Here is a 23944-nt window from a genome sequence, read left to right as displayed (position 1 = left end):
CAGTGGGAGCGGTCCTACAAGCACAAGCAAAGCTAGGAAGGTAGAGGGTCACTGGGTCTATGTGCCTTAACACCACCTCTCCATCCAACAACAGTGCTGGAGCTGGAGTAATCTGAAGGAGGTGGAAAGTGTCAGCTCAGCTGAAGGATCGATGCAGGAACCTGTTGGCATGGGTTGGAGGGAGCTGGTGCTGTGTCGATCTGTCTCAGGTCCCTTCCATGGCTCCTCACCAGGCCTGGATTCTATTGGGCCATTTCAACTTCCACACTTCAAAGCAGAAAGAAATATGAAAGCACCTCTATTAGTGTCCTTGGCAGATAAAAGTTCTGTGCCATGTTTCTCTTCCTGATTCCTCCATTCTGACCCTTTGCCCCCTTTAGACAAAATCGCCTCCCTTCATTCCCAACATGTTGTCCCCATGATAGGCTGTCTGCTTTTCCCCAACCTTCTAGGACTTTACATGAACAGGAAGCTGTGGATTTGCCATCTAGTGGACCACATATCTGAAATTCTGGGCACTCTGAGTGGGAACAACTTTTCATTTAAAAAGGATATAGAAGCAGTATATTGAATAGACAAGGTAGGAATTGGTCTGTGTGGCCAAACCTACTGTTTTCCTTGGAGGTCTCCCCTGTCTCTCTTTTCCTTGAATCCCCTGTTGCAAGGGTTTGAGGCTCACCTTGGGGTGGGTCTGCAGCAGCAGCAGCACAGTGCTCTCAGTGCATGGGAAATTTGCTTCCTCACCAGTTTCCAGAACCTGAATGGCCTGGATCCAGATGTGGTGGGTGCCACCTGGGGTTGGTCACTGGGAACTTCTGGTCCCTGGGATGAATCTTCTTCAGAGAAGCCCAGGTGCAGAAATCCTGTGGGTGTTGCATCCAAGATTGATTCAGGGGAGGAGAGATTGCTAGGCAGGGGGTCAACAGAATTCCTATTGACTGCAATGTCCTCTGTAGCAGCATTGATGACATCAGCCATAAGAGCATCTTTTTCTGGGACTGTGTTGTCTGAAGAGGACATCACCTCCAGGAAGGAGGATCTGTGGGGCATGGTGTGGCTTCTGCATCTTTCGCCTCTTTCTTCCACACCGTCCTCCTTAAACTGACTCTTCCCAGCTTGTGAACTGGTTGTAAATGCTGGTTCAGTGGATGTCTTCAAGGGGAGAGGGAGGCGAACAGGACCTGCAGAGCTGCTAGTTAACCTGGGCTTCTGAGTGCTGTCCCCACAACTCAGTTGGTGTTTGAGAATGTTGCATGTGGCCATTACATGATTATTTTGTTGCCTGTGAGTTAGGGTTGATACAATCTCCTCACAGGTATAGCCAAGGGTGCACATAGTCTCCACAACCATGGGCAGGATTTCTTTGGTGGCAGGCAGGACATGTTCTTGAAAGGGGCCCAGCCATGTTTGTTCCACAAGCTGAGAGATTGTGAATCGGTACCCAGTGGTGACCATGAGTAGTCGGGTAATGATGAAGTGACAGGGTTTTGACAGATGGGACGGAATGGGACATATTGTGGTGATGATGACCTTGCACATTCTTTCAAGGGTTTCTTCCATGTATGGAAAGTGCCCTGTGACCAGGACATACAGGACGATACCCAAGCTCCACATATCACCTGCCAGTCCATCATACGGTTTTTTGGCCAAGATCTCTGGAGCCCAATAGAGCAAGGAGCCACAGAGCTCCTCCAACTTCTGCCCCTCCGTGATTTGAATTGCCATGCCAAAGTCACAAAGCTTTGCATTTCCTGCTGCATCGACTAGGATGTTTTCTAATTTGATATCCCGGTGTGCGATGTGTCTCTGGTGGAGGAAGTGAACCGCTGACACCACCTGCCGGAAAATCCCTCTAGCCTCCTCCTCCTTTAGACAGCCCAGGGCCCTGAGGCAGCTCTCCAGATCTTCTCCTGCCACATACTCCATAATCAGATAAGAAGTTGTCGGTGTGTCGATCATGTCAAAAAATCGAACAATGTTCCTGTGTTCTAAAGACTGAAGGATGTTCACTTCAGTGCTGATGGCAGCCACACTGTTGGTATTTTTCTCAAGGACCTTGACAGCCACCCGTGTATGTGTGGGAAGGTGGCAGGCCAACTTCACCTCCCCGAATGAACCACAGCCTAGAGATATTAACATCCTGAAATCCTTTTTGAGAATGTCCTCTTCCATGTGGCTGCCCATGGTGTTCTGCTCAATTTCAACCACTTTACCTTGTGGGAAATTTCAGAGCCACACAACGCTGAAAGAAACAAATGAATGCAGTTTCAGGAGGGAAGGCTATAGATTGGAATTCTCTGTCATGAAATCTGAGGCATCCCTAACAATCTAATGATGCTCTGCAAGGATGTAAAAATCCTAGAGGAACCCAAGCTCAAAGCAGTGGATGAGGAATCCTAACAAAGGTCAGAGTTTGGTATAAGTGAAGCTGACATGCAAAGGAAAATCCCGAGATCCCTGAAAGAATGAGCTGCTGCTTTCCAAGGATGTGCCGCAATATAAACCCCTCATCAAAGCTGATCATGAGAGATTGGATACAAATGACACTATAGAAAATTTGATGTTGTAATTGACACAACTATAGTCCAGAGGGTCTTTCATGGAATGTTACAGTTTTTATAGCCCAGGAAATTAGAGAATATGAAAGGAATTCTTAGACATGTGGGAATATTGTAGTAATATAAGAAAAAAACTTAAACGCTTAAGTCATGAGCAACAAGTTTGGAATTGCAACCAAAACTGCTCCAAATAAGGCAGAGCCTAGATCTGATGGATCCCCTGTATCATGCAAAGCGTTGCAGAAGAATGAAGATCAGTGTTGTAGAAAATACTTCAAGAAAGAGAAAGGAAACACACTCATCCAAACTCATCCCTGTGCAGTGTTAGCCTGATCCCACCACCAAGTATGCTCAAGGAGTGGAGCAAGTGTGAGCTCCTGTCCTTGATGAATGTAGATGTAAAGATCATTCATGAGAGTTCGGGATACATCACCTCCATCATCCAACACACTAAAGAGCCCTTCTTTCTTGGTCAGAATGGCAGAAGTAACATTTGTAACAAATGGAACAGCATCATAGCACATAAGGAGACTGTGGGAAGAACCCACACTCAGCAGAGTGACTAGAGAACTGTTGTGTTATAAGGAAAGTAGCCAAACTAGATAGATTTCTACAGGAGACAAAACAGGTCCACAAACAGAAACAGGATCTACTTTGTCTCTCCTGGTCATGAGGAAGGAGAGGGTGAGGCTTGTGTAAAAGTGACACTTATCAGTCACACAGATATGGTGGGGGGACTGTCATAGTGCAGGGGAATATTATCAAGTACAGTACAGGCATGTATGGGAATGAATCGTTTTATTGCTTATGGGAATGTGTATTTAGTGTAATGTATTACACTTAATGTACAGTTGGGATTATTAAAAATAGGATTATGTAATAGAGTATAATAAATTATAACTCTAAACCAAAGGAATTATACATTATAACATTATGTTTAGAATATATTATAATGCACATGACTATCATAAATATTATATTATACATATATACAACATATAATATGTATTATATATATATAATACATATATATACGTATATTTAGTCCAGTAAATTTGAAAATGTTTTCTATATAGGACAAAAAATCCCATATGGAAATAAAAGACTGAATTTACAAAAATGAAAATTGACTCATATAATGGGGAAAGTGATATAAAAGCAGAAATTATCACCAGAGAAAAACAAAAATTTAAATATAATCTAATTGTATCTTGTCATTTCATGTTCAGTTGCTATCCCATTGGAGCCTGCTGTTTTCTCAAGGGAAACAGAGGAGCAGTGGATCCAGTGGAGAGAGGAGGTAAAGGGCAACTGGGAGAATTGGAGGATGCAGTCAGGATGTGGCGTATGAAAGAAGAATAAACATAAAGAAAAATGAAGACATAAATATAAATATGAAACATCAAGTATAAATCCCAGGAGCCAAAACCAGCAAACTGGAAATCAACTTGTCCAATCTCAACAACTGGCAGCAATGATCTGCAAGTATTTCAGTAGTCCATAAAACTGAGGGAAGGCACACTTTCAAGCACATTTCAAAAAAGAATTATTTCCCTAATTTCCAAACCATGTAAAACATTTAAAAACAAATATAGTACAGAGCAATATCCTTGGCTGACAGGTTGAACAATGCTGAATGAGAATAATTGCTAGCTCACATCAAATTCAACACCACGTTAATAAGACCAGACTTCATGATCCAGACGTCTTTAAGCAGGAACACTCAAGTTTCATCAACAGACACAAGTTGCCAAAGAACACAGCATACACACCACACTGAGTTAAGTCCTAAATCAGACATGAGTGGAATGGAATGCCTACTTCAGGAAGAAATCTGGAATTAGTGAAAGTGTTACTACAAACATGCCAGTTCCGCAAAAACAAGGGTCAGAGTTTGTCCACTCCAGGTCTTGAGTAGGCAGGAGAATAACCTGTGTATATGGTTCCAATTGACTGGGTCTTATACCACTGACAAAGTACTTGTCCAATACAATGGGTCAGGAGGTGAAATATAGCAGATAAATATGATCAAGATAGAATACATCCAGATATCAAACTCATGATCAAATTTCTCATCCTATTCAGTTAGTATATAACACTAACTTTGTAAAATACACAAGAACACAGCCAAAAATGACAAAGAGGAAGGCGGGCGGGAGGGGAGGACGGGCAACCAATGGCTGATATGTAAAATTAAAACACAAATATAATTTTAAAAAAAGAAAAATAGGATGAAATGAAAAAAAGGAACTACAGGGAAATTTAGCACCTACACCAAAAATTTTAATAAAAAAATAAAGATTGCCAATTGCCAAAAGGCCAAACAGAGAACATGGGGAACAAACTTACTATGTCCAGATACAACAGATCAGAGAAAAGGCCAAGTGTATGGGAAACAACTAAGTCCAACTGCTCTCCCACCAACCAACTGCTTCTCTGAACTACAGACAGAAGCCAGCCTCAGGCAGAGCCTTTTGATTGGCTAGTATCTAGCATACCTCACAAGGAATCCATGTGATGTCACATGCAATGGACCAATCAAGGCTCGGCAAAAACCAAAGTGATTTTTTAAAAATTATTTTTCAGTTAAATTGTTAAATTAATTAAAGTTATTTTTTAAAATTATTTTTCTGTTAAATTATTAAATAACCTCTTAATCCTTTTTTTCTGTTCATGCTCTTGTCTCCAAGGACAAATGCCCTTATCAGAGAGGGCTGCTGTCCCTCCCCACCCTAATCCTGTTACTTTCCCAGAAGCCACATAGATTCATTGCAGTCACAACGTCACACATTGACCATATCTCTCCCACCAACCCCATGAATGCAATCAATGAGTTCCCCAAGTAGCAGAAATTCCAGATCCCATGCTCTGTCACATTAGCATAGTTCTTATGTTAACCAAGACTGTTTCTTGCTGTTGAAGTAACTCCTTTCCACTCACAAACCATGAAGTTCATGGAGACATGCTTTGGTGGGAATAAAACTCCTTCAGACACCCAATGAGTGTCCAGTCCAGTCTAATGAGCTTTTGTCTGAAAGGAAGATCTGTCCTAGCATCACTGTCCTTCTGTAAGCTCTGGCCATTCCCTCCCTCCTCTCATAAAAAGTAGATAATACAGCCAGGTGGTGGTGGCACATGCCTCATGCCATAGAGACAATCTATACCACCATGTGTGTAAATGACGTAAGAACAAAGGCATAAATGACAGAGAAAAGAAGTTGGTTAAAGAAAATGAGGTGAAATGAGAAAAAAGAACTTACAGGCAAAAATCAAAACCGAAACTAATCATGTCAATAAAGTAATGAGTAGACAGATACCAAAAGACGAAACCCAAACTGAAAACTTGGAAATGTACTCACTAAATTGAGACTCCTAGAGGTTTTGAAAAGTCCAAATCTAGCAGATACAACTGAATCCAACTGCTCTTCAGAGATCTAACTGCTCTCTGAAGTACAAAGACAAAACCCAGCCGTAGGTGGCGCCCTATTATTGGCTGATATTTAGCTTACATCACTTGGACTCCATGTGATGTCACATGCAATGGTCCAATCATGGCATGGCAAAATCCATAGTGATTTTTAATTTTTTCTCTCACATTCTTGTGTCCATTCACTCTACTACTAATTTTCCTCATGTGTGGTCTAACAGTTGGCAAAGATCTACTTTCAGGAGGTGGGGTTTATTTAACGTCAGATTTATAGAAACACAAGTCAACACAATGGGAGGAAATAATGGCATGGACATCAGCAGAGCTGTCCAGTTGGTCATATGGCATTTGTAATCCTGATATTCTTCTCTCATGTCCTTGTCTGCTCCAACGAGCATTAGTGCAGTCTTAAGCAGGTATCTCAAGTCAGGCAGTGTCAAGTTAGATTTTAGGTGCCATGACTGATACAGTCAATCAGTGCTTCTTTCTCTCCCCCAGTCCTCTCTCATTTAACACTAAAAAACGTGGGATACATGACCTTGAACTGACCATGTTTAAAAATGTCCTGTCCTCCTACAATGAACATCTTCCAGAACTGACTCATATCTCAAAATATGTAGATGCCCCTGCATAAAATCCATCTCATTTCTATATTCCAGGAAGACACTGTCTTCTAATCACTGCCCAGGCTCTCACTACATGCTGCAGTTAGTAGAACTTCTCCTGCCTTTGTGTCTCATCACTACTTACTTAGGCTCTGCAGTCACCATCATGAGAGCCCTTGGTGTTCCAACAGGGAGCCTCCTGACCTCTCAGTGCAGCCACCCAGCAGGCATCAGGGATTCTTTTCTCCACTTTGTCAAGGACCTGTGATGTTAGATGATCTGTAACCTATTTGTGTCTCTGTCAGGCAAAGAAAGAAAGACTTCCACAGAGGATGAAGTAGAGACACTTCACCTGGATGAAGACGGTTTAGCAAGCATCTCTTTAGTGGGGTGTGACAGGTTTTGGGTTTATTCCCAAGTGTGGTATAGCTGGATCTTGAGGTAATTTGATTCCCATCTCCTGAGAACCTACTACACTGGTGTCCATAGTGGCTGGACAAATTTGCACTCCTACCAACAATGGGTGAGTGTTCCCCTTACTCCACATCCTTGCCAGCAGGAGCTGTCACTTGTTTTATTGACCTAAGCCATTGTGATGATGTCAGATGAAATCTCTGTATTGTTTGGATTGGCATGTTCTTGATGGCAAAGGATGTTGGCCATTGGTTTTAAGTATTTCTCAGCCACTTTGAGTATCTTATGGAAGCTTCTGTTTAGACCTCTAATTAGTTTTTCAAGTGGATGAGTTATTTATCTGATATCTAGTTTTTAGTTTTCATTATATGTTTTGGATATTATCTCCTTAACAGGTCTGTAGTTGATAGAAAACTTGTTTCATTCTATAGACTGACACTTTGTCTTAATGATTGTGTCCGTTGCAGAAGCTTTACACTTGTATGAAGTACAATCAATTTATTTATTTAAAAATTATGTTCTAATGGTGTTCTCTTTTTCTGTGCCAATGTGCTCAAGGTTATATTTTCTCATCTATCAGGTTATTTATATCTGTTTTTATATTGATCTCTTTGATCCATTTGAGATTGACTTTTGTACAGTGTGATAAGGGTGAATCAATTTGGAGTCTTCTACATGAAGGAAATAAGTTTGACCAGCACTGTTTGTTGAGAGAGTGTCATTTGTACACTGCTTTTAGGAGTTCATAAGTGTGTGGATTTATGTCTGAATTTTCAGTTCCATGCCATTCATGCCATTCATGCCATGCATGCCGAATATTCATCACAATGTCTTTTCTCCCAATACCATGCTGTTTTTATAACAATAGCTCTGTAGGACATCAAATAGGGAGTAATAGTTTCCTCCCACAGTTCTTATATTATGAGATAAATCATATTTTTCAAGACACATGCATTCTAGTGGCAGTTGCCTTGGCCCTTGGAACTGGAGATGCTTGCACAGTAGGATTGGCAATTCTTACCCAGGCAGGATTCCATATCCAGTCCCTGCTTCAAACAACAACCAACAAAGAACACAACTATGTCCAGATACATAGATTAATTTACTACTCTGCTGTGAGAAAACAATGACCAAATCAAGGAAGGGAGCAAAGAGTTTATTTCATCACAGTTTAAAGTCTGTCATGAAGAGGAAGCCCAGGCTGGAACTCTAGACACCATAGTAAATCTTGATTCTCACTTCTCCATGAATTACTCAATATTAATCAACACAGCAGAAATGAATTTGGAGTCATTCAGATGATCCCAAAGCTCTTGGTGACCTTTGTGCTAAGGAACAGGGCCACACACCTAGTGATGGCTGAGATATTGGGATCTGGAGAAATGGATCCTGCAGGTGTGAGGTTTAATTGAGGGTGATGCCCTACCACTTGCATGAATTCTAGTAGGATCCCAGGTGGGTCAAGCTTCCTTGACAATTTTGGGCATGGTCTGTTTACTTCAGGTGGAGTTGTTTCAGGGTCTTGGCTTGTGTGCCACGAGCATTGCAGGTCAGGATACTGCAAGCAAGTGTGGTCCTATGAAGGGATAAGGAAGGCTTCAGTCCTAAATGTGGTCACAATGCTCACCTAGAGCAGTGGGTGAAATGGAGCAAAGTTTCCAGGCTCTGACCTCTCCTGACTACATGGAAGTCCTGTGGTGGCCAGTGAGGGTGACTTATGGGCCCTTATTTCAATCTGACTGCTCCTTCAGGGGGTCAATGTGGGCAAAGATTCTGCGTCCACTCTTCCAGCTTTAGAAGGTATTTGTATTTATTGATTTTTCTGTGTATGAGTTTATCTACATAGTTTGGTGTTTCTGTATGGAAGAGTCTATCTAACTTCTCCAGTCTTTCAAGCCACCTAGCATGCAGGTGCACCAGATGGACAGTGTTCTCTCTCTTCTTCCATGCTCACAGCCTCCCCTGACGTCATGACCATCCAGGCACCAGAAGCGCTCTGGCAGTCTTGGTCCTTGTTAAAGACAGAAGAATGCCATGGAAACCTGTTTATTGGGAGCTCCTTGTGCAAACCTGGAGCCATAGTTGTGTAATTCCTTTAACTGTAGGAGTTAATGTGATTAGTGCTTCATCTGTGTGGTTGTTTGTTTGTGTGTTTGAGGTCTATTTTTTTTTAAATTTCTGTGAGGTATATTTTATTAACATGATCCTCATGAATTCCATGAATTCATGTGACACTGGTACTTTTTAATAAATCATCAGGTAACATATTCTTTCATTTAGCCACTTAATTAATAAATATGTTAAATAATTACTTTGTCAATGAATTTTAACTGAGTAGAACACTCGCCTACCCCCATCTATTATGATTATTTTTTCTTTTTTATTATTATTATATTTGTGTTTTAATTTTACACATCAGCCATGGGTTCGCCTGTCCTCCCCTCTCCTGCCCCCAGCCCCACCTTCCCCCCAGCCCCTCCCCTCCTTTCCCATCTCCTCCAGGGCCAGGACTCCCTTGGGGATTCATTTAAACCTAGTTGATTCAGTACAGGCAGGTCCTGTCCCCTTTTTACAGGCTGGGCAAAGTGTCCCTGTGTAAGCCCAACATTCCAAACAGCCTGCTCATGCACTAAGGTTAGGTCCTGGTCCCACAGCCTGGATGCCTCCCAAACAGTTCAAGCTATTCAATTATCTGACTTATCCAGAGGGCCTGATCCAGCTGGGGGCTCCACAGCCTTTGGTTCATAATTCATGTGCTTCCATTCATTTGGATATTTGTCCCTGTGCTTTTTGCAATCTTCTTCTCAACAATTCATGCTCTTACAGTCCCTCCTCTTTCTCGACAATAATAATATCGGTTCATTTGCTTATTTCTCTTTTAAGTTTCTGTCTGGCAGACCTGTATTATGTTGTGAGTGAGTTGTTGAAGTCTACAACTATTAGTATGTGGGCTTTGATGTGTGATTTAAGATTTAGTAATATTTCTTTTACACATGTAGGTGCCCTTGTGTTTGGGGCATAAATGTTCAGAATTGAGACATCATCTTGATGGATTTTTTCCTGTGATAAATATGAAATGTCCTTCTCCATCACTTTTGATTAATTTTAGTTTGAAGTCTATTTTGTTAGAAATTAGGATAACTACACCAGCTTGATTCTCAGGTCCACTTGATTGGAAATTTTTTTCTGAAACCTTCACGCTGAGATAATGTCTGTTTTTGAGATTTAGGTGTGTTTCTTGTATACAGCAGAAAAATGGATCCTGTTTCTTCATCCATTATTTTAGTCTGTGACTTTTTGTAGGTGAAATGAGTCCATTCATATTAAGAGAAATTAATGATCAGTGATTGCTAATTCTTGTTATTTTTTGTTTTGTTGTTGGAGTTAGTAGTGTATTTGTTTCCATTTTTGGAGTTCTGCTGGTGTGAGGTTATTGATTACCTACATTTTGGTGGTTGCAGCTAACTTGCTTGGGTTAGACTTTTCCTTCTAGTACTTTCAGTAGGGCTGGATTTGTGGATATATAATTTTGAAATCTGGTTTTGTCATGGAATGTCTTGTTTTTTCCATCTATGGTGATTAAAAGCTTTGCTGGCTATAGTATTCTGGGCTGGCATCCATGGTCCCTTAGTGTCTGCAGTACATCTGTTCAGGACCTTCTTGTCCTCAGAGATTCCATTGAGAATTTACCCGTTACTTGACTTTTTTTCCTTTGCTGCTCTTAATATTCTTTCTTTATTCTATATGTTTAGTGTTTTGATTATTATGTGTAAAGGGAATTTTTTTTGGTCTAGTCTATTTGGTGAGCTGCAAGCTTCTTGTACCTTCATAGGCATGTCTTTCTTTCGGTTGGGAAAGTTTTCTATTATGATTTTGTTGAAAATATTTTCCATGTCTTTGAGCAGGAATTCTTTTCCTTTTTGGTCTTTTCATAGTGTCCCAGTTTTCCTGGATGTTGTCTATTAATAACTTGTTGGATTTAACATTTTCTTTGACAAGTGAATCTATTTCCTTTGTCATATCCTCAATGCCTAAGAGTCTCTCTTCCATCTCTTGTATTCTGTTGGTTATGCTTGCCTCTGTAGCTCCTGTTTATATAGATTTTCCATTTCCATCATTCTGTCAGTTTGTGTTTTCTTTATTGCCTCTATTTCAAGTCTTCAAATGTTTCCTTCACCTGTTTTTACCCACCTCGGTTTTCTTGGCTTTCTTTAAGGGATTTATTGATTTCCTCCATTTTTTTGTTTGTCTTTTCCTCCATTTATTTTAGGTATTTTTTCATTTACTCTTTAAGGGCCTATATCATCTTCATAAAAATTTTTTAGGGTCATTTTCTTCTGGATCATCTGCATTGGGATATTCAGGTCTTGCTATTTCAGGGTTCTGGTGGTTCCATTGTGCTCTTTATGTTGTCTAATGTGTTCTTACACTGCCGTCTACCCATTTCTTCCTTCAGTCCTATAGGTAGGGCTCTGGGTTCTCTTCTTTCCATCTCTGAAGGTGGGTCTGTGGCTCTAGTAGTCACCCGTGCCATTCAGGGCTGAGAGATTTGCCAAGGACGCTAGGGAGGAGGTTGCTGCCCCGTCTCTGGGGCTGCTGTAGCTGTGGGGCTAGGGGCACAAAATGTGCCTCCAGGGCCTATAGGATAGAGTACTGGGCTGTCCAGTCAGGTAATTGGGGTTTTACCTCTTCTTCCCAATTGTGCAATAGGGGCATGTGGTCACTGCTACTGCAGGGGGATGGCTGGCAAGGAGTATGGGGAGGAGGCTGTTGCCCTGGCCTCTGGAGCTTCTGTGCCTGGGTGGGAGGGGCATGGAATGTGCCCCTGAGGCCTAGGGTTAGATTATTGAGCTGTCCATTCAGGAGTTTGGGGCCTTATCTCTTCTTCTTAATCAGTGAAAGAGGTGCATGTGGCTCCAGTGGTTGCTGGTGCCTAGGGTAATGGTTGGTGAGGGGGACCTTATTTTCTAATTGAATGTTTCTTCTATCAGTATGATGTGGAATGGAGTCCATTAACATTGAGTTATTCCCAAACAATGAGTACTAATTCTTGATTTCTTTTTGCTTTTTGGTGTGAGGCCGCTTTTTTAAAAATTGCTGAAAATTTATTCCTATTTAACTCACTTAGATCCCTTTAATCTTGTTTTAAATAGAAAATACAGGCCAAGAAATTACAACTAAGGAACTGTGGTGGTTTGAATAACCGTATCACCTACAGGCTCATACATATGAATGCTTGGTCATAAGTTAATGGCCCTGCTTGATGGAGATTAGCAGGTGTGGAGAAGGCATGACCTTGTTGCAGGAAGTATGTTACTAGAGGCAGGCTCTGTGTTTTCAGAAGCCCAAGCCAGGCCCAGTTTCCCCACTTCTCTTCCCAATGTCTAACTCCAGTAACACACTTCTTGCAACAAGGACATGCCTTCTCTAATAAGGCCACACTTCCTCTGAGATCCCAACAACTTTTCTAGCACCATGTTTACATGTTTGCCTGCATACTACTATACTATTTGTCATGATGAAAATGGACTAAAACTCTGAAATTGTAAGCTAGCCCTAATTAAAAGTTTTCCTTTGTAAGTGTTGCCATGGTCATGGTGTCTCTTAACCTCAATAGAATAATGATTAAGACAGAAACAAGTTCAATGTATTTTGTCCTTTATATTTCCAATATAATTTCCATTTAAACTTGTCAGCTGCAAATATAAACAAACAAATGTTATTAATAATATTTTAATTTACTTTTTGAGATTACAATATAATTACATCATTTTCTCCTTTCCATTTACCCTTCCAAAACTTCCCATGTACCTATTGCTGATTTTACTCAAATTCCTTCATATCTTGTATGGCCATTTATTTCTGTTACATATATGAGTTTACACATACACATACACACACACAAACACACACACTCACACAAGTACAAGTTTCTCAGTCTGTATAATGTTACTTGAAATTATGTTTTCAGGACTGATTGGTTGCTAAATGATCATTGAGTAATCAGTTGGTGTGCTTTTCCACATGGAAGAATGTAGCTGGATTTTTCTTTACAATGCAGCTCACAAACAATGACACAGAGACTTATTATGAATTAGAAAAGTTCTGCCTATAGCATAGGTTTGTAAGCAATAGCTCTTACAATTTAAATTAACCCATGTATTTTGATCTAAGTCTTTTTACATGGCATGGCTATCTTTACTCTGTAATGTCCATCCTGTTGTCTCTCCATCTGGCTGGTGAGCCTGCCTTTTTTCTTCCCAGCACTCCCTCTGTCCTACAGTCCCTGCTATACCCCCTGCCTAGCTATTGGCCACTTAGCTTTTTAATTAAGCATAGAGACACATTATTGAACAGTGTAAAGACATATTCCAAAACATTTCCCCTCTTTGTCTAAATAAAAAAAGAAAGCTTTGAACTCCAATACAGTTACATTATATACAATAAGAATAATAACAGGTAAAAAATACATTCATGAAATCCAGTCCATTTGCATTTGGCAAATTTAGAAAAAATACTCAATTATCTGTCCTAACTTAGTCCAGTTTTATAGTTAATCTTTTGTTGCCATAACTTGTATTACCATCCTAAAAATATGTTTTTAGACATTAAAACAACTTTTTAGATAAACAATTTAAACTTTTATGTTTTTCAACCTTTTATACTTTACTCCTTTTATCTAAGTTTCTTTTCTGGAATTTGGTAACAAAGAAAATAGTAAAACTATAACTATCTAGTCTTCAATATCCATCATAGACTCAATAAGGATAAAATATTACTTGAGAAAATATCAAGTGCAGAGAAAGCAACTTCTAAAACTAAGAGAATGACAGAAACAGCTGGCTACCTGAAGAGTCACTCAAGGTTCCTCTGTAATGTTGGATCACCCATCTTTGGCCTACAAGCCAAGAACTCGTGACAGACTTTCCTGTGAAGCAGGAATTTTGAAGGACTGTCCTATTTTTCTTGGCAAAGTTCAACAGACACTTTCCTTTGTGTACAGCTTGTCCATTAGGACAGCACATTGTCAACAGATGAGGCAAGAGCAGTTTCTTGTCCAAATGGCTAGCTTTTGCCACAAAGAAAACAAACACCAATGGACGTTCTTCAGTGTCCATCATTCTTTTTTCCAGTAAATTGATGCTGACAGGAGCATACATGTCTCACTATCATGAAAAGCCGTATGTTATTAAAAAACATTTAAATGCCATGTTCTGAAGGTCCATCAATATAAAGAAAAAATGTAAGATAGAATGTAGGAATATAGTGTAAGAAGAAATTTAGAATAAGAGTAGAATTGGGAATATTGGATAAAAAGAAACATAGGCTAAGGCAGAATTTAAAAAGCAACAAGACAGAGGTCTTGGTGTCCTTGATTCCCAACTATAGGACTATGAGCACAATCACTTGAGAATTGGAGTCATGAAAATATACTATGTAAGAAAACAGGCAGAAAAATATTCCTGTGGAAGCTTTTGTCCAGTTGACAGATTAGATCTAAGCCCTTAGCTACAGGGAAAGAATTGTCCCTGAGGTAGTTGTGGTTAAAATAAAACTCTTCACTCTGCTGATGTCACCACTGTATGAAAAATCAATTTCCTCTTGGCCATGAAGCCAGGAATTGGGAAAAGAAGTTTTGGGAAAATCCTAGTAACCTTTTGCTAAAAAATGAGAAGTTTTTCAGGTCTTTAAATCACAGATCTCTATTTTTCCTGTCAGGGCAAAATTAGATTCACCTAGAAATAACATCTAAAAGCATCTTGGAATATCACAAATCCTCTTTGCTAATTCTGTCTCTCCTCCAAGCCAGTAGCAGAGAATTAGCCTCAGCTAAGGCATCAGGGACACTAGAACTTGGAGGAGTGGACAATCAGGGACAAGCAGAAGATTTATCCTAGAAAAAAAATCTCATTGGAAAATCTTTATTTCAAGTACTATCATTTAATTTCACTGATCTGGTAAGGAGTGGGAGAAAGCCACAAGGGGTTTTTCACTTCTGGCAACAAACACCTGTCTAAGCACACTCAGACAGGTGCCATCCATTCCAGGGATGGTGACAGATGAAAAACTTAATCTTGACTTAAAAACCTCCTATGATAAAAGAACAGAAACTTGAATTTGACCATGTAAACAAAACTGGGAGAGTAAAGGCTGCAATCAGCTGCAGCTGACTTTTCTCCCAGACCCAGAAAGGCAACCTGGGAAATGAAGTTCAAAAAGTAGCTTGGGAAATGTAGTGATGATATAGAGAAATGCAGTTTGAGAAATGAAGTCAGTAACAGAGATGCCAGTACTAAACTGCCCCTAAAGTCTGTTTTTTAGTGTGTTAGTTTTTCAAGTCAAAATACTATTTTTTCCACAAGCCTTGTTAGCTTGTCTCCAGGGAATGTGAAACAGGTGAATAGGTTGCCTATCACGTGGGAATTATTTGCTATGAAAAAGCAAGATGGTAAATGGAACATAAAATAGGCATTCCTTATAATTCTCAAGGACTTAGCATAGTGGAAAAAGCCCATGGAAATCTTAAGAATCAGCTTAACAAATTATGAAGAGAGAATTTTACCCTCAGTCAAGTTGAGAACTGCTGATAAATTAGGCTCTGACTTTAAACTCTCAAGAAAACTTTCAGAATGATATCAAAGCTAACGATAAACTCCTAACTCTAGAAATGATTTGTGTACTTCCTGTAGTGTTAGTAGTTCTATTAAGAGACTCTTTCTAGAATTTTGCTAATAGAGTTTCCTCTTGAATATAAGATTGGTAAATAATTCTTCTAAGAAATCTCTTCTACATATGGGCTAAAATTTGTAAAATAGTTTAATATACAGTTCCCTTTTGAATATAGGTTTGTAAAAAAATATCAATGTTGAATGTAAGACTAAATGATGAATATAAGTCTTTAAAAACTATAAATGTTGAAAGTGTAAATGTTAAATGTAAGTTTATACTAGTATTGTTTTTATTATTTAATAAATATCTGTCTAGTCCAGACAAATTAAATAACATTAATTTTTAAATGATAATCCTAATCAATCACAGTAGAAGCATCTTAAAGTTTTCATTACTTTTTTTACTTTCAAATATATTTGAATATTTTTTTAAATTTATTAATTTTTTTATGTATACAGTGTTCTGTCTGCATACAGGCATGCAGGCCAGAAGAGGGAACCAGATCTCATTACAGATGGCTGTGAACCACAATGAGGTTGAGGGAATTGAACTCATGACCTCTGGAAGAACAGCCAGTGCACTTAACCTCTGAGGCATCTCTCCAGCCCTTGAATATTTTTTATCATAACTTAAAATGTAATTTTATGATCTCAGTGGCCCTTGGAAAACTTAAGTGAAAGTGTCATAGCTAGTGGAGCTTTTTGAACTTCCTACTAGAAGTTTCCACTTTTCTATCTCTGTTTAGGAAGGGATAGGCCTCCCACAAGTTTGCACTGAAATTCTACTGCTGTGTTAGGAACGCATGTATATATGAGTTACTTAAACAACTAAAACTGTTTTTATAACTAGCATTTTTTTTACTTGAGTGGATACTTTGAAATGACTGTTTTCTCCTGGGAATCAAAATAGTCTCTTGAAAGCTTTATTGACATCTGTTAGGAGAGAGTTTTGATCCAGGAAAAGGGCTTGCTGCAGCTAAGACCACTGTAATCACCTTAGACACATTCCAGTAAGAGCATTCCATCTTTATTATCCTCTACTCCTTTATATATATATGTGGCAGCTATGGAGATCACTTTGGCTGTTTGCAAGCACTTAGTAGGACCTGGGTCAGAGCTGAGTTAAGCTCTGTACATGCTTTTGCAAGAGACTAGAAGCCAAAGATGGGCAACTTCCATTTTGATAACTTCCTGAATGTGTGAATGTAAAGTTAGTCAAGAAGTATGACCTAAGACTGGCACAGACCATCTAAGGGACCTGGGGAGCACTTTTTTATATTAAGAAGGGGGGATTGTGGAGGCCCATAAAAGCTAGTGAAATCTCAGTTTGCTTCACCCAGCAGGGCTGCATTACAGGATTGCTTGACCATGTGTGTGGTTACTGGGTTATTGGAAAGTGTCTACACTTCGCTGAGCTAAATGGAGGTCTTTTGCTCCAACCCTTGGCATTCGTATAAATAGCATTTTATAAGAGACAGAAGGGGCTAGTGGATAAGGATCCAGGCCCTCCTGAGGCTACCGTGTGTTTCTGTCTGTTTCTCCCCTCTATCCTTCTATTTAAATTTCTTATCCTTCAGTCCTCAAGAGTACCCTGGGGTAAAATATAGGAGCCAGTCTCCCAGCTGACCTTCCACATCAGTAGCTATTGTTCACTCCTCAAAAAATAAATATTTAAAGTCAACAAGACACTACATAGGATCCAAACTTTCTGTGTATTTTCCCTCTAAACATGGCTTATACTTTTTAATATTATTTTAATCTCTTTTAAAGACTTTATTTTGTTATTTATAAACTATTTTTTTCCTTTGACTGTCTATACCCATTTTCTATCATTTTTAATCCTACACAGATTTTTTAAACTCACGGTAACATGTTTAGAGGTTTGTTTTATCTCTGAATATGTCTTTATTGAGCACCTTGAGTTTTCTCTGATTGCATGAGATAAATCTTTAACTGCTATGTCATCCAATGATGTGCCTCAGCCTTAGCACATGGTCCTGGCTGCTGGCTCCAGTCCACAGACAGTGGTCAGTAGCAGCATCTCTGTGTGCCACTGATCCTGCCTGACAGACTGTGGTCATCAGGAAGCCACATTTGAATCTGTGTTCTGAACTTTTTCTTTAAACTTTTTCAGTCCTCATGTGGATGTGCATGGCCTGAAGTGGGGTTCCATATGGAGACAGGTTTTTCTTTAAACTACCAACTCACAAAAAGTGACACAGATACTCTATTAATTGTAAAAGTTCAGCCTATATCTTAGACTTGTCCCACTAGCTCTTATAACTTAAAGTAACTTATACCTTTTAATCTACACTCTTATACATGGCTTGTTTATCTTTACTCAATCTGTAATGCCCATACTGTTTCCTCTCCATCTGCCTGGCAAACCTGCCTTTCTTATTCCCAGAACTCTCTGTCCAGAAACCCTGATATACATTCTGCCTAACTGTTGGCCATTTAATTTTTATTAAATCAACCACAGTGACAAGTATTCACACACTGTAAAGGAACAACAGAAGACTATTTCTACTTCTCTCAATATGTCTTAGTTGTCTATAAATGTCTTAGTGGATTTGAGGCCATGTGGAACTTTTCTCATCTCAGTTAACATGTCTGTTGATGTCAGCCTCATTAAGCTCATGCTTAGGCAGTTTTATTATTGGGATTATATGAGTAATCTTCTGATATTGCTGGGAGTCACAACCTCAGAACAAACTACCTGTTATTCAGGTTCTTAAATTGTTGCCATTTCCTCTTCTTCAATGATTCCTGAGTTTTAGGTTCAGGAGTTGTATTGTAGATATTACCTTGAGACAGGAATCCACGACTCTTCATTTTTATTGGATGTGCTTTTCTATAGCAGTCTCTGTCTGTTTCCTTCATAAGGGTTTTCTGTCGGGAAAAGAACAAAGATTTAGAGTGTAGTTAGGGATTATGCCGAATTAGTGAAGTGATGCTTATTGGTTCTCTTCCAACATCTAAAAGTTCACCAGCCCTGGGTAGTTACCTAGGTTTACATTACCATTTATGGTTTACCTCTTGTTGATCATGTCTGAAGTCTAATTAGACAATTGTTGGCTATCAGCATGATATATATGCAATTATTGCATCTTTAATTTTCATGCTGATATTTTGTTTGGTTCATAGTTGTGTAAGATTCTTCGTGACTTTGCTCCTTTAGAAACTTACATAGCTCTGAATATAAAAATATAGACTCTTGGTTTCTTTAAAATTAATAGCAACAGCAACAATTTACTGTATTCTCTTTGCTATACTTTTTTGTATGTTTGCTGTTTATTTTTTCTTTTTTTAATTGAAAATAAAGTTCTCTCTTTTACAATATATCCAGACCACATTTTCCCCTCTTTCCATTCCTCCCAGCTCAACCCAACCTATCCTCTCCCTCAGATCTACTCCTTTCCATTTCCTCTTCAGAAAAGATCAGGCCTGTGAGAGTCACATATTCAACATGACAAAACAAGATACACCAAGACAAGGCAAAGCTCTCATATGGAAGCAGATATATGCTCAGATTTGGAGCTAGACACCTCGGAAGAGAGAGAATGTACAAGGTTTGTATTTATGGGTCTAGGTTACCTTATTCAAAATGTATTTGAACAGTTCTATCCAATTTTCTGCAAATTTCATTTTTTAAACAACTGAGTTTTTTCTTTCTTTCTTTTTATTGAAGTTGAAATATAATTGCATCATTTTCTGCCTTACCTTTCTTCTGTCCAAACTTCTACAAACAGCTTTCCTGGCTCTTTCAAAACTATGGCTTCTTTCTTCATTAAATGTTATTATAGGCATATGTGAATGTATATACACTCCCTATATAAGCTACTCAGATTTTATCATGTTTCTTGACCAGGGATTACCATTTGGTGTTGGTTAACTGATAGATGTGCTCCTCTCTGGGGAAGAATATTGTTCCCACTTTCATTCCATATAGATTTTTGTGTAAGGCTGATATCTTATGCTGTCTCCTTGGACCACTTTGGCATGTTTATAAGCATTTTGCTTGTTCAGTACATGTTTACGTATTCACATTAATAAGACTTATGAATGTAGCTTCTGACATTATAAGAAGACACAGTCTTAGAGAAAACTCTGATCCTATTTCTTTTAGACTCTTTTAGCCCCCTGTTCTATGTGTTCTCAGAGCCTTAGATGTGGGATTTGTTTTGTAGATATGTTACACATGACTAGGCTCCAGAATTCATCCATTTAATTGGTTATGGATTTGTGTCAATAACCACTGCAAAGAAAAATTTCTTGGTGAGAGGTGAACTCTACTTATATGTGGGTTTAATGATATTTTGTTAAACATTACCCTCTTTTATTAAAGTGATGGTTTTAATTTTTCCATTTAAACTGCATTTGTATATTTATACTTGAACTTGCATATATTATAAGTATGGTTAGGTAGCTAGTTCATAGATTAATTGCTTATGATTTTCCCAGATATACTTGAAGTATTTACACCTACTTCGTTCTTTGGAATAATTCTACCCTATTCTTATTTAGAGGAGCACTTTTCCCGATTCCCCACTCAGATCCCTTGTATCCTGGTGCTTCATTCTCAACTGTCCCCACCCTCTGTCCTGGTTTATACTAATGTCTGGCGTGAATACTCACATGTGAAGATTGGAGCCAGATGCCTAAGAATAGAGAGAACATGTGACATTTGTCTTTCTTGGTCTGGGTTACCTAACTCAATATAATTTTTCTCTATTTCCATCCATTAGTGTGTACAACATTTTACTATAATTTATCAGTTGAAGGAGAGCCAAGTGTTTCCATTTTCAGCCTATTGTGACTATGACAGCAATTAGAAAGTCTTAGCAATAATCTCTGGAGTGGAATGTTGATTCCTTTGTGCACAAGTTCAGGCATGGTACAATTGTCTCATGTGGCAAATTGATTTTTAGCATTCTGAGAATTCTCCACACTGACTTATGGAGTGGCTAGACCTGTTTGCAAGCCCCCTTTCCCAGAGAGGCAGTTCTTTGCCTGTCCCACAGAGGAATCTCTATTACCGCACAAAGCCTTCTTAGGCTCAAAAAAGTAGAGGACTACAAGAAAAAATATTTAATTCATGTATTATTATTTTCAGTTACTATCATGTAATTTATTTTTAATATGTCTGTTAGCCACAAATTTATAAGTAACATGAGTAATTAAATAAAATGAATTTTCAGCAGTGGCTTCTGAAATAGATTGTACGTGAGACACAGTGAGGAGCTCTTTTATTTTGTTTAAATATACATTTCAGAAAAACTTACTGAAAAATAGATAAATAACTTCAATTTTTTACTTTACTACACTAAAGGATTTTGTGAGAAAGAATTAGCTAATTCGTTATTATGATCAGTTTTTTTTCTACATTGTGTTGTGTTCTTAAGACATTTTAAAGGGTTCTTATCAGGTCTTAAAGGAATAATGTAGCATTTTAGGAAAAAGATACATCCTGGCAGCCCTGCACAGGAGGCCAAGATGGAGAAGACCTCCACAGCCACCATGGCCTTGTCCTTGGTGCTGTGTTGGACAGGAGGAAGGTAGTCCAGACACTGCAGAACACCAGCATGCTGAATGTCAGGAACTTGGCTTCATTGAATATGTCAGGCAAGTTCCTGGCCAGGAAAGCCAGAGTGAAGCTTCCTAGGGCCAGATCCCCAAGTATCCCAGGATACAGTAAAAACCAGTAAGTGTGCCCTTGTTGCACAAAATGATGATGTGACTATGTTCAGAGTGTAAATCAGCTTCTAAAAGGGAGGCGAGGTTCCCAGCCAGACTCCAAGAAGAATAAGCTGGATCAGGACACAGATGGGGATGACAGAGATATGGATGCCTGAGACAAGCAGTCTTCTCATTGTTTTCCCTGGTTTCAGGGCTCTAAAGGCCAGAATTACAGTTATAGTTTTGGCCAAAACAGTGGAAAAAGCCAGAGTGAACACAAGTGCAAATGTAATTTGCTGCAATATGCAGGAGGCTGTGCTTGGGTAGCCAATGAAGAGAAAGTGGCATAAAAAGCAGAGGAGGACAGAGATGAGCAGGATGAAGCTGAGCATTTGGTTATTGGCCTTAGCAATGGGTAAGTCTTGGTGTTTGAGAAAGATCCCCAAAATTATAGCTACACATATGCACACACAATATCACCACCAGCACTTACAATCTAATGACAAGAATTAACAACCACTGGTCTCAAGTGTCTTTCAATATCAATGAAATCAATTGCCCGCCCCCCGCAAAAAAAACCCCAGGGTAAGAGAATTGATACAAAAGCAGGATCCATCCTAGTGTTTCATACAAGAAACCCACTTCATCATCAAATTAGAGATTTCCTCCAAGTAAAGATTTAGAAAAAGATTTTCCAATCAAATGGACCCAAAAAGCAAGCTGGTTATTAACTATCCTAATATATAACAAAATAGACTTCAAACCAAAGATAATCAAAAGACATGGAAAAAGGACATTTCATACTTGGAAAAATTCACTATGATGAATAATAGCTATCACCATTGCACCCTTGTCAACTTGACACACAATTATGTGTTATTATGTCATGATTAATTTCCAAATGAAAACAATAGCCAAGTCATAATAATGCTGAACATGATATAATTATTTCAAGTACAATGCAAACATATTTTGTATTAGACCAGTTCAGAATTATGCCTAATATGATTTAACTATTATGTACACCTGCAAACACTTTATAAAATTAGAATAAGTGGCAATGTCCCTTGAGGGAGATGCTTTTAGTATCTCAAATTTAAATATGGTAACCACCAATATTCTCCCTCTTTTGGGATGAATGTTTTTATCTATTTGTTTATTTTTGTTTTTACATCCTAACCACAATTTCCCCTGTATCCTCTCCTCTCAACCCCTCCCCCACCTCTACTCTTCCTGCTCCCCATCCATTCCACCTTCTCTTTTTTCTCTGTAGAAATGGGCAGTCCTCCTGTGGATATCCCCCTGCCATGCTATATCAAGTTTTGGTGAGACTAGGCATGACCTCTTCTATTAAGGCTGGATGCAGCAATTCATTGGAGGAATGGGTACCAAAAGCAGGCATTAGAGACAAGCCCTGCTCCCACTGTTAGGAGTCTCACAAGAAGACCAAGTTATACAACTGTAAAATATGTGCAGAAGGGCCCAGGTCAGTCCAATGCTTGCTCCCTGGTTGGTGGTTCAGTCTCTGAGTCAATATGAGCCTAGGTTAGTTAGTTCTGTGGGATGCTTGTAGGGGTCCTGACCACACTAGCTCCTACAAATATTTAATTGTTTACTTATTATTTCATGTGCATTGGAATTTTGCCTTCATGTATCCTGTGGGAGGGTTCCAATCCTCTTGAACTGGAGTTACAAACAGTTGTGAGCTCTATGCAATCTTTACCATTATTTTAAAAATTAACTCTTTCATATCATGGGTGTATGTAAATCTTCTAGTTGGTATTAAAATAATAACATCTACCTATTTACATATTTAGAGATGGAGAAACACATACATACATACGATAGAGGAAGAAGGAACATACAATACCCACCATGCCATTCTGTCTTCTGTTCATATGGAGGTCGATGAACAAGTTAGGAGGAGGCAGCTCTTTCAAATACCCATCTCATTGTCCTTCCCTGGGACTATTCAGGATAAACTGGTGGATTTCTGCCTTAGAGGGTTTTCTTATGGTTCTGAAAGTTAGAGAATATTTTAATATTAAAGGGCATTGTGAAAGTTTTGTGCAGAATTTCATTTCAAATGAATGAAACTCTTAATTAGAGCTCACCCTAAGAGTAAGAATTCTTGGGGGGCTGACGTTTGCTGCCTGTCTAGATGCAGAAACTGCTGGTCCAGGGTAATTCATGGGAAAAGGCAAACATGAAGTTACTCTGCCATGCAGGTAAGTGAGTTCCCTGGAAACCACCAGTGACTATGAAAAAGCACCAAGGAAGTTTCCAGAATGAGTCAATGAAATCCATGTTCTTCTTAGCATTGTGTCTTTGACAGTCTGTCCTATGTTCTTCGTGCTCTTCTCAGGTCTAAGGCCATTAGTCGTGCTCTGCAGGCCCCTGTGGACAGTTCAGGTTTCAGCATTTAACCAGTTACAGCAATCACTTACTAAACCAAATATAACATTCTTACAAGGGTTAAAATTTCCAAGGCACTTCATAAGTTAAATATCCTTCATGGTTACTGTGCATTTTAGAATACCAAAGTCTCAAAGACTTAGTTAAAAACATTCCAGTTGGATGAATTACCTTATG

The 23944-nt window shown here is 39.0% G+C and overlaps 1 protein-coding gene across 1 annotated transcript; it reads right to left on the bottom strand.

Moving 5' to 3' along the window:
- Positions 1–679: 679 nt before the first annotated feature.
- LOC118575476 (MAP/microtubule affinity-regulating kinase 4-like) lies at positions 680–23304 on the bottom strand (the record flags this gene model as incomplete). The annotated part of the gene is made up of 3 exons (XM_036176019.1): positions 23227–23304; positions 18481–18565; positions 680–2242 (listed from the first exon to the last, which is right to left on the bottom strand). A coding segment is annotated over exon 3 (1505 nt), but the record flags the coding sequence as incomplete, so codon positions are not given.
- Positions 23305–23944: the final 640 nt, after the last annotated feature.

This window comes from Onychomys torridus, unplaced genomic scaffold (genome assembly GCF_903995425.1).
Source record: "Onychomys torridus unplaced genomic scaffold, mOncTor1.1, whole genome shotgun sequence".
Taxonomy (NCBI): domain Eukaryota; kingdom Metazoa; phylum Chordata; class Mammalia; order Rodentia; family Cricetidae; genus Onychomys; species Onychomys torridus.
The sequence above is the reverse complement of the archived record's forward strand: the minus strand, read 5'-3'. Positions and strand labels throughout refer to the sequence as shown.